Genomic DNA, 12,432 nt, shown 5'->3' on the forward strand with positions numbered 1-12,432 from the left:
GTGCCTTTATAGAATGATACTATGTTATAGGTATTTTTAGGTATCATAGTATAGAATAAAATAATATTTTCTATAAATATAATACTAATGTACTCATTTTCCCCATAAACAGTTGTTGTACTATACTTATATGAACCAAAACATCAAGTACGTACTTAAATATACTTTACATAATTTGAAAGATACTGGTAGAGTCAAGAGCGCATCAAGCTTAGCAATTTGAACCGTTCGTATCGTAAGTACCTATCATAGATGTGATATTAACCCTTAAAGTATTAAATTGTACTAAATCTATGGCTCCTGACCTAAACCGAAACTAAGTGGATGCTGTATTATAGCTTTTAGTAATGTGTATTTAGGATACCCTGAGCTGACTTTTGAGAAGTTAATTTCAAAATATAAAAAATATTGATGAAGCGTTTTTTCGACAGACGTACCTAGTTTTGTCTACATATCTCCTACAATAAGTACATATATGTCTGTGGTACCCGTTTATTATAGATATGTTTTTACTCAGTAGCGCGTAAATAGTTGAACACAAGTATTCCAAATATTGTAAAATGGAATACTTTTCATTTTTAATTGTGATAGCTTTGTATGACGATATACTTGCAGTACTGATGATAGGGTACAAACAATGCCCAAAAGGTAGACTTCAGTGTTTGTTCGGCCCCCGCGGCCCGCTTTTACAACTATATAGCAGGTAGTGTGGCAAAAACAGAAAATACGGCTGTGGTGTCCGTCAGGATGGCAACTATTTACTACCTGATTTCTACCTTAACATACTTTTTTCCACTATTTTAGGAAACTTCTATAAAAAGTTATTTGAAAAATAATAAAACGCCTTTGAAAAAGGTATCTTCTAAAAAGATAGTTTATCTTCTCCGTGTCATTGCTATATGAATAACTGATTATAATTCGTTCGCATTCCGTAACACCTACAAATTATTTTATTTATTTTTATTTATTTATTTATTACATAAAATTAAACAAACTATGTTTAAAAACAATGTAACATAAACTGTAGGTTTTCCCGTACATCGTTATATTCGTCGGCGGTAGTCTGACTGTGTTAATAGTAAAGCGGGTAGATTTTTGTTTTGCTCATACCTGGAATTAACATTTGTAATAGTGAATTCAACTAGTAATTAATATAATAATTGTTATAAAATATTACTTGCAATGATAATCCAGAAACCATTGTTGGCATATTCTAAGCGCCTGCAAAGGTATTGTTAGCAAAAGAAAAACTACAGGTGAGAAACTGAAAATCAGTAAACTATAACTTCACCTTTTTGTTCACATTACACAATTATATTTTATCTTGTAACTATTGTGATATCAGTTTTATGGAGCAATTAATGACTTTTTATTTTACTATGTATTTTCGAAATAATGAAAATTTACCAACTTTTTGTTATTGGAAGTAGTTAGAAAGCGGTGTTTAGCATCATTAATCATTAGAAATGAGCGGTAGTATCACAAACTGTCTAGCAAGTATTATCTGTGTTACTTTAAATACGTTTTGGGGAATTTATTGCTCCCCTAACAAACAATAAAACGGCCTCATGAACTTTGTGAATTATAATTATAATTATTTTGTTTCGTGGTTTTTACAGGATTGTATCAAATCGAGCAAACAATTTGCAATCGCTGATATGACAATATATGTAATAAAAAACTGTCAAACATTTACGGCAAGTGTGACACTCTCCTTGGCGACTCTCGTTCAAAGAGACTGCCACAGCCAGCCGGTGATAATAGGCGGCGTCTAAAGCCGCCACACCACCCGCCCACGGAGTGAAGAAACCGAACTTAAAAACAAAAATTAGCCTACTGAACAAAATCACTAAAATCTTTAAAACGCACATGCCTTCCTGACCGGGTCGTGTACGGAGTGCCGGGCGAGGAGATGGTTGGTTTGTCTGAAGGAACTGAAGACGGCAACTGCGGCGGGACTGTAGCCAGGGGATGCCTAGTCGGTGGCACGCAGGTGGGGGTCGGAAGCTATCGGTGACATCAGCATCGATGTGCGCAGGTTTCACACGATCGATGCTGACGGTGACTGTCCTTCCGCCGACGTAAAGCGAAATTGTCTTGTCCCTTCTATCGAGGACGCAGTGAGGTCCGGAGTACGGCGGTTGCAACGATCTTCGAGACGTGTCGTCCCGAAGAAATACGGAAGTGGCCGTCGCCACATCCTTAAATACAAAAGACGAAGGCCTGTCGTGGTGAGATGCAGGAACCGGCCGAATCGAAATCATCGCACGTCTCAATTGCGTTATTAAATCAGATGTCTCTGCGGGGCTGATTAGTTTAGGAGGAGCAACAATGAACTCGCCAGGAAGGCGGAGGGTCTCGCCGAAAACGAGTTCCGCTGACGACGCATTGATGTCCTCCTTAAAAGCTGTCCGGATGCCGAGAAGCACCAGAGGCAACGCTCTCGTCCACGTATCAGCGTGGCACATGAGAGCTGCCTTGAGCTGACGAAGGAGGCGTTCCACCATGCCATTAGCGCAAGGATGGTAACTGGTGGTGCGGATTCTTTTCGCTCCGCAGAAATCCATGAGTCGCCGAAATAGCGCCGACTCAAATTGACGCCCCTGATCGGTGGTGACGATGCTAGGAACACCGAAACGGGCAATCCATCCTGATACTAATTTGTCGGAAACTACTTCTGCAGTTATCGTCATCATCGGCCAAGCCTCCGGCCACCGCGTGTAACGGTCTATGGCGGTCAAACAATAACTTAAACCGTTAGAACATGGAAGTGGGCCGATGATGTTGATGTGCAGATGACGGAATCGATTCGTAGGTTGATCAAATCGACCAACAGGTGATTTAACATGCCGCGATACCTTACTTCTCTGGCACTGAACGCAGCAACGTGCCCACTCGCGACAATCTTTGTTGATGTTAGGCCATACGTAGCGACTTGCTACCAAGTGTAAAGATGCCCGTGCACCAGGGTGGCTTAGGTTATGGCAACGGTCGAAAGCAGCTCGACGGAACGGGGAAGTGAGATAAGGTCGAGGGCGACCAGTTGAGGTATCACATATTAGAGTGATGTTGGCGCCCTGTTCCAATTTCAAGGCCGATCCTTCTTGCATTTTCGCCAACTCTATGTCAGACATTTGAGACTGAGCTAGTGCGGCGAAATTGTCTTCGAGTGAAATTGCCTCGATGCGGGATAAAGTGTCCGCGACGACGTTATCTTCACCCCTAACATATTGAATGTCAGTTGAAAATTGGCTAATAAAAGATAGCTGGTTCAGTTGCGGTGGAGGTAATTTTTCACGACGTTGTACGAAGGCGTACAGCAGTGGCTTATGGTCAGTATATATGGTCACGTGTTGCGCTTCGAGAATGTGGCGAAAATGTTGTACGCTTTCGTACACCGCCAGCAATTCCCGATAATAAGCATGCCACTGAGCTTGCCGAGGAGTAAATTTCCTGCTGAGGAAAGCAAGGGGATTCCAGGCACCGTCCAAATGTTGCTGAAGGCAAGCACCAACATGAACACTTGATGCATCGGTAAATAATCCAATCCGTGATCGGGTGTTGCAATAACGTGGCACTAGATAGGCTAGCTTTACAGGCTTCGAAATGCTCCAGAAGCTCCGGCGTCCATGAAAATGGTTTAGCGCCTTTGCCATTGGTTGAGACTACAGTGTCAATTAAGGAAGCCTGAAATTTTACAGCCTGAGGAATAAAACGTCTATAAAAATTTATCATGCCCAGAAAACGGCGCATACCCTGTACGGTTTTGGGAGGAGGAAAGTCCAGTAGGGTTTGGATTCGTTCTTGCGGAGGGCGAGTGCCGTCGGGAGTTATAACGTAACCCAAAAATCGGGCGTCTCTTACCCCAAAATTGCACTTGGAAGGGTTCAAAACAACACCATAATCACGAAGGCGCTGGAAAAGAATCCGCAGGTGGTCCTTGTGGTCTGTCTGTGGCTATCTGAGGGCCTTGCAGTACCGGAGCGCACCATCTCTTCAATTTCTTTTTTAGCGTCTGCCAGTTTTTGAGGGGCCAAACAACGGGGCCGGCAAGAAACTGGTGGACCATCTGTGGTTTTGATGTGATGCAGAGTGTTGTGCTTGACGACTCTCGGAAGACCAGGCGGTTTGGTAATTTCCGGGAAGTCTAAAAGCAAGCGTGCAAATTCATTGTCAGAAACTACAGCCTTAACACTGAGTCGACTTATATTACAGATGGAGGCAGGAACAGAAAGCCTGGTAGAACCATCTCGTAACAGTTTGTTGCGGCAGTCCGGGAGTAGATTGAAATAGGCCAGAAAATCGGAGCCGATGATAGCTGTCTCGACGTCTGCAATAGTGAAATTCCATCTGAATTCGCGACGGAGACCGAGATTTAATGAAAATGTGCGACTGCCATATGTTTTTATACTGGTGCCATTGGCGGCACTAAGAGTATAATCGGAAACTTTGCATTGAGTCGACAGAAGTTTCCGAGGGAAACAGGAAAGGTCGGAACCGGTGTCAAGCAAGAATTTTAATTTGGTTACCTTGTCAGTGACAAACAGGCGGCGACCAGTGAATTGGCTGCAGTCAGCTGTCGCCATTACTGCTGACTGCTTCCTTGGTTTTCCGGAATCGGATCTGACCAGGAGCACGGCCGGACACATTTGACAGCTTTGCCCTGGTACCGACAGTGGTACCAGCACAAGCCTTCAGGCGTCGCGGACCTTGATCTAGGGCAAGATCGGCGAGAACTGGACCTTGATCGCAACTGACGTGTAGACAAAGCCGCTACCTGCTTACTGAGTGCCTGTAATTGAGCAATGATGGGTCCAACTCATTGTTAGAAGGCGCGAGTGGCGCAGTGGCGCACACAATCCCAGTACATGAGGGAGTCACTTCAAAATTTTGTCCGCCAGCTCAGCAATTTTTTCCAGGCTCAACTCAGCCTGGGCTGTCAAAATTGCCTGGACCGTCCTAGGGAGTCTCTGAAGAAATAGTCTCTTAAAATGGTCTCGTCGGTTAGGTTGCTAGACAGGGAGCGCAAGTGTCTATGAAACACGCTTGGTTTCCTATCACCGAGCTCTTCCCCAGAAATAAGCTGCCTGATCCGTTGAGCTTCGCTGGCCGAAAACCGCTTAATCATTTCAGCCTTAATCCAATTATACCGCTGGCCGAGAGGGGCTGGATTAGTAATTAAATCCTCCACATCTCTTGATAACCTAGAATCTATCTGTGATACCACATAGTTGTACTTGGTTTCGTCCTGATCGCTGATAAAGCGAACTGAGCTTCTATGTGAGCAAACCATCCGGCTGGGCGGTCAAACCAAAATGGGGCTAATTTGGGGAGAACACCATATGCCGCTGGAACGAGTGAAGGTTGTTGAGCCTCTGAGGCGGAGGAGGGGTGCCTGCGCGTGGTGGTTCATCCGCTAGTTTAGCTTTGAGCTCTACGTTTTGTCGGAATAGTGACTCGTTTTGAGCCGCGAGCTTCTCAAGTTGTGTCTTCAATTCATCCATGACAACCACACCTCGGTACGGGTAATAAAATATTAAAGAAAAACACTTACCGGCAGGAAGTCAAGTCGGAAAAAAAAAGGTTATAAAATACAATAAATACAAAATCCAAACGGTCGACGGGCGCGTGACTCGTCGCGACCACTGGTAGATGACGTAGAACGCACGTTCGCACGAATAAAAAAAAACGAACGAATATAAAAATGTATATAAGTTAATAAATAAATAATAAATAAATAAATAAATAAATAAGTCGCAGTCACCCAAAGGTCGGAGCCGGTCCTCTATGGAAACTTTGTGAATTATAATTATTTTGTTTCGTGGTTTTTACAGGATTGTATCAAATCGAGCAAACAATTTGCAATCGCTGACATGACAATATATGTAATAAAAAACTGTCAAACATTTACGGCAAGTGTGACTCTCTTGGCGACTCTCGTCCAAAGAGACTGCCACAGCCAGCCGTTGATAATAGGCGGCGTCTAAAGCCGCCACACCGTTACTGATAAACACATTATTTATTTTTTTCATTTTTTTATTACCTATGTAAATTGATGATTCAAAATTCCTGATTTTACGGCATCGGAACAAATTCAAAATATCTTCCATAAATTCTTCTTTTTTATCATAACGATAAGTTAATTTTTTTTTCTTCTTTCCATAAAGGAAAAGGCAAAGGTTTTACACCATACAGCCAAGTCTTGATACATTATTGCCATGTCTTCGTTTAATTATGTTTCTATAAATATGGCCGCCACAAAGGGGATAGGCAATTTGAGGCGGCGTGCTTGGATTGGCTCGGGATTCCTTAGAACGGGCAGATACGGGTATTTTAGTTCGAGTTTCGTATAATTTCGCGTTAATCTTCGATTAAGGCACAATAGCACTATCCTATTCCACTTTAAACTAGATTTCACAAATTAATTGAAAGTCAAAATAAAAACGACATTTTTCCCTCCAAAAGGCCCAGAGCGAATCACGATAAGTTAAACTATGTATGACAGAAATAAATAAAATTATAATCCTGTGTTCATTGACATACAAATAGTCAATGCCTGTGTTACGGAAAGAAAGAGTAACAATTTTGTTGAATTGAATGCGTCCATAAAAATATAAATACATATTTTACATCTGACAACATCGAGGATCCTCCATCTTTTTTGTCACGATGCCTCCCAAGAAGCAGCCCGAGAAATCCGGTATGTTTTACGTTCTAAATAAGTATTAGTTAGCTAAACTATAACCAGTGACGTAAATTAATCAACTCATTCTAAAAATCCACCTCCGTGATTGTGCACTTGTAAACATTTATTTTAATTTGGTTGATTATCAAGTGACAGGTTGGTTGTGGTTGGTGATATTGGCCACGCGGTTCGCGATTTTGTTTTTGTTAATTTTACACTTTTGTAAAGTATATAAAACAGTAATCTTAATTCTTCATAGTAATTTATTAATATATTGAGAAAATAATGCCATTGTAAAGTATAATTAAAGTCGACAACGAAGTTGAGGTTATCTTGTACTCATATCGCTCGTTCGTATTCCTGTTTTAGCATCGGGATCCACTGGATCCAAAACCGCAGAAAAGAAGCCTGCGACGTCTAAGACGCCTGCACCGGCTCCTAAAGCTGCTTCTACTACTACTGCTGCGCCAAAACCGGCGACTGCCAAGACACCAGCACCCGCGCCGAAGGCTGCTACACCCAAAGCCGCGGCGACCAAGTCTGTGCCCGCAGCTCCCAAACCCGCGGCTGCCAAACCCGCCGCCGCTGCACCCAAAGCCGCTGAAAAGAAGTCTGCATCAGTGCCTACAGCGAAGCCTGGGTCTGCAAAAGCTGCTGCCCTTAAAACGAAGTCCAGTGCAAAACCCTCAGAGAAGAAGAAGGCAGCGACTACCGCGAAGCCTGCTAAGCCAAAACCTGTGGCCTCTAAGCTTAAAATTGCCCCTAAACCTAAGAAGACTGGTATCAAGGGACAGAAGAAACAGGTTGCTAAGCCTGTAACCAAGGCTCTTAAGGCTCAGAAGAAGGTAATGATTTCATTATTTTGTGATACTTTGCAATTTATTTCTATAAAATTTATATAAACTTTTTACCTTAATTTTTGCAATTTCAGGTTGTAAAGGGTGAACATGGCAAGCGAGTCAGGCAAATCCGCACCTCTGTGCATTTCCGCAGGCCCAAGACCTTTGAGCCTCCTAGGCAACCCAAATACCCTAGGAAGTCTCTGCCTAAGAGAAACCGGTATGACTTTATTCATATTATTTTGTATTTTTGATAGTTGCAAGTAATTTTTCTAGTACACTTTAGTCTGGTTAGGAAAGCTTCACAAAAGAGTAGTGTGGAATGTATTGAATTACACACACAAATCATACACAGTAAGAACAATATAATTCTCAACCATATGTAAGGAAATAGTAAACAATTTAACTTGTCAGCTGATAGCTATAATGGTATCTGACTCAGTTAAGAAACTTTGTGTCACAGGTGGCACTGATGGAAAAAAAACCTACCCATTACAAAGATCTTACAAATGCATGTAGAAATTCCTAAGATCTGCTGATCTGTAACTCAGACGGGTAAGAGCGATGGCTTCGGCATGGCCACAGATATTGGTTCAAGTCCAATCACATTGTAGGAGCTTTTCTTGTGTTTTGTTTCAATAATAATACTCACAACCCACTTCAGTTAAACAGTCAGCCTGTACCACCATTTAACTGAAGTGGGTTCCTGTGGTAACTGCGAGGTGCGGGAGGTGTGACAGTTTATGTATCAGTTATGTTGCACTGAACCTGTGTGTATCGCGGGTGCTACACACATGTAGACAACCACAAATTAGACCCATACTCATGAAAGAAATATAATGTAGGTCATACAAATGTTTCTCCCGGCCCAGGAATCGGACCCGGGTCCTCTGCATGGCAGTCCAGCATGGTACCCATTTGGCCATGGAGGCTGGTAAATTGGAACTTTTCATATCGTCTGTTTAAAGGTAAAACCACATAAATGACATTTTCCACAAACAATCTCCAAATTATGTACTATACCCTGTTTCAAATGAATTGAGAGTAAAGGTAAACATTGAGTGCATTGACCCGACCATAGTCGGTTTAGTGATGGGCAATTGTAGAGTGTTTACTAATCAATTATTGAATGAATCAGATCAATTAATTGAATCTGTTGGTCTAACATCAAGTAAATTCCGCGCATTTGACCGTTGTAAATTGATTGAAGGTGATACATAAAAAAACGTTTCTTTATTTACGATTATTGACATTTATTGTTTAAAAGTTAGAAGCTATCAGTTAAATACAGAAAATTATGAAAATATTTGATAATTAACAAGTCGCTAAATCGTTTGTAAGCGGTACAGAAATAAGAGTTGGTCATATGATTTCAAGACGTAAGTTTCTGGTGACTCTTGAGGCAATCACTTACTCAAACTATGATTCACTCAATTGGAATTTTTTCCGTACATCCCTATGCAACCATAGACATTCTAGACTATGGGTTGTCAAATCAATCTCGGTTTTCGGCGAAAATTTTTCAATTATGATTTTATAATGCTTAACAAACGAATATTGTTGGAAAAAGTGGTAAGATATCAAGTGGAAACCTACAAAATACACATAAAAGTGTTACTTATTCCATATAGTGAGTGATTTCTCCAGAATTTTAACCCAACTGGTTTGTTTACGTTTACTCTCAATTCTATTGAAATAGACTATAGTTGTAAGAAATTCACCATCTTTCTGCAGATAAAACTCTAATTAAGTCTATAGCTTTTTTGTTATTGCGTTCCACGTGCAGAAACATAGTGATTTTCTTACCATAGCTATATAAAGTAATGACTTTTTGTGGAATATGTCACTTATGAGCAGGGATCGGCATAGGTAGAGTTTTTTTACCTAAACTTCGAGGAACATAGGCAGAAAATGGAGACTGCCTTGCGACAATCTTTTTTAGCTCCTGGACCTGTTCGGGATTCGGAAAATCGCTTAAAACAATAATTGACGTAATTAGGGACAGACAGGTACACTATATTTATTTAAACTTTGCGACGCAGTTGGTCGGATCAGCGATATTGCGGACATTGGATTTTTTTCACGACACATTTGCACAATAGTTTGCACATTTTTCTGACGCGTATAAAGTAGTGAATAGGCAGGTTTGGGAGTGCGTTTAGTGTGCAAATCTACAAAAGATCGATCTAATAATACGTCTCTAGTAATTCCAAGAAGATTGACTAAGACTTTGTAATGATAGGGCACTAAAAGTATGGTCCCATACAAAAAAAATACACATTTTTTTCCTACTAAACTATTGGTATTTATGGCAAAATGTGATATGACAATATTCAATTTGGAAAACAGGATCTCTGGATTGGATCACGATACCTCTCGAAAAAAATTCAATGTCCGCAATATCGCAGGTCCTACCCACTGTGCGTCGCAAAATTTAGATAAATATAGTGTACCTGCCTGTCCCCAATTACGTTAATTTTTGATGTTCTTGATTGATTTCCCGAATCCCGAAAAGATCCAGGACCTAAAAAATATTGTCATAAGGCAGTCTCCATTTTCTGTCTATGTTCTTCGAAGTTTAGGTAAAAAACTCTACCTGCCTTTAAACAGATGATATAGTTAATTTGTTTATGGAGCAGAATTAAACATGAATACTTGATGATTGACTATAATTGCAGTGGGAATTTTCAAGGACAAAAGAAAGTGAAAAGGCAATAACTTTAACATATTTAGTAAATAAAATTAAATTACCATTTATAATAATTTTGGAAACTATTTTTACTACATACTGCCACATAAGACTGTCTATTGAAAAGATCCTTTAAAATAGTTTCATTTCCTATGTGTAACAATCGCGAAAACCTAAGAATTCGATAGATCCTTTTAAAATTCATATAAGCTACAATTTGGGTACTATTTGTTAAAGAAATGTTTAAACCATTTTCCATTCATCATCATCAACTCATTCCTACGTGGCACTGCTGAGCATGAGTCTCCTCTCAGACGAGGGTTTTGGTCATTGCCTGCCATGTTGGCCCATTGCAGGTTGGGAGCTTCACACGTTATGAATCTTCTTCGACGTACAGGTTTCATTGCGATGTTTTTCTACACTGAAATGCTCATGGTAAATTTAAAATTAAATTTCGTACATAATTCTGAGAAACTCAAGAGGTGCAAGCACCGATACAAACCCACAGCCTCTGCTTGAAAGGCAGTAGGTCATACCATTAGGCTATTATGTCTCTTTTATTTTGCATTAAACCTATTTAATTTTAAAATTATTGTTTCCCATTACAGTATGGATGCATACAACATCATCAAGTATCCATTGACCTCTGAAGCAGCAATGAAGAAAATTGAAGACAACAACACATTGGTATTCATTGTACATACCAGCTCCAACAAGCACCACATCAAGGCTGCTGTTAAGAAGCTCTATGACATCAATGTAGCTAAAGTTAACACCCTGATCAGGTATAATAATAATAATAACATGTAGCCTTAGAGTCTTATCATACAAGCAATATTTGAGTGTTGATCTTCTCCTAATCTATAATGACGTTGCTGCTTTGTTACTCTAGTATTTTTCAGTAAAAGGAAGGAAGAAAATTGATATGTCAACAAAAATAAAACTTTTTGGTTTAACGAAAAAGAACGTTAGAGCTTATGCACACGGCGTATTTTATAGGCGCGCCGACGACGCGCGTATACGCGCCGTAAACGTGCATTTCTTCTAAAAACTCACGAATTTCCACAAGGGTTTCAGACTATCTGTATTATTATACACAACTTTGTGTTTAAAGTTGAAAGCCCATCAGTGATGGAAGATAAATTGAAATTGCTTTTATTTACACAATGTATCCACTCATATTACCATGCATAGAGTAGTTGTTTCCCTTGTGGTTGAGGGAAGATTCTGAATTATTCCTGGATTATAGGTTTGTTATGCTTCTATACTGCTAATAGAATGTGTACATTGCAATGACATATTAGTCATAATGTCGTTTCTACATCACCTCTCAAATATTGCATGTGAAGTAATATTTCATATAAAGATGGCATATTATGCTTTCTTTACTTTTTTTCATTAGAACTGGTTTTCAACAATTAACAGGAAAATTGTGAGTTTTTTGTCCTACATAAAATGTTACGCCTATAATAATATTGCACCCTAGTTGTTGACCTCCATTATTTATTTACATGATGATAATTTGTGGGAATCTCATTGATAGAGAATGAAATGACAATTACACATCTCTGACTGTAAATACCTATATTTAAAACCAGTTGCTTCATGATAAATGTTTAATATATTATAATTTTATATCTTTCCAGGCCTGACGGCAAGAAGAAGGCGTACGTCCGGCTGGCAAGGGACTACGACGCTTTAGATGTTGCCAACAAGATCGGCATCATATAAGCGTAATAGTGTTTATTTTATAAGAATAAAACCCGAAAAAATGTGCAATTGTTTTATTAGTTCTCTTTTTAAACCTCGATGGATACGTTAATTGGTAACTACATGCATGGGAAAAAATATTCTCGCTCCTCCTTCCTACCGATCGGAGAACAATGTAAAACCTCCTTTATTCCAGCCAGATCTCAGATCATAAATCCAGCGTTATATTATATAAAAATAGTTATCGCCATGAATAGGTTGTAATATAATTTTAGATATGTTTTTGATTTATACGTTAACAAACAGGGAGAAATGGTAAAACACTGATAAATTAAAAATACGTTAGTGAGAGAATGTTTAATAACAAAAAGAAGGTAATGCTTTTAAAAAAGTACAGTTTCCCTACTGTCCGTTTGTACGTTATTAGCTTAGACTATGGAAACTAACTTTTTTTTTCCATCCTCTTAGGTTATTAGTGATGTACTATTCGTAAGAAAACTATATTCTTC

At 39.7% G+C, this 12,432-nt stretch overlaps 1 protein-coding gene across 1 annotated transcript; it reads left to right on the forward strand.

The window, feature by feature from the left end:
* The first annotated feature begins 6,580 nt into the window (after window positions 1-6,580).
* Window positions 6,581-11,989, forward strand: LOC113237199 (60S ribosomal protein L23a). The gene is made up of 5 exons (XM_026473537.1): window positions 6,581-6,700; window positions 7,055-7,530; window positions 7,617-7,744; window positions 10,822-10,998; window positions 11,860-11,989. Exons 1-5 carry the CDS (start codon window positions 6,670-6,672, stop codon window positions 11,942-11,944), a joined length of 897 nt encoding a protein of 298 aa, XP_026329322.1. The 5' UTR covers window positions 6,581-6,669; the 3' UTR covers window positions 11,945-11,989.
* Window positions 11,990-12,432: the final 443 nt, after the last annotated feature.

The sequence above is a fragment of the Hyposmocoma kahamanoa genome, unplaced genomic scaffold, assembly GCF_003589595.1.
Source record: "Hyposmocoma kahamanoa isolate Upper Pololo Valley unplaced genomic scaffold, ASM358959v1 93, whole genome shotgun sequence".
Classification (NCBI taxonomy): Eukaryota; Metazoa; Arthropoda; class Insecta; order Lepidoptera; family Cosmopterigidae; genus Hyposmocoma; species Hyposmocoma kahamanoa.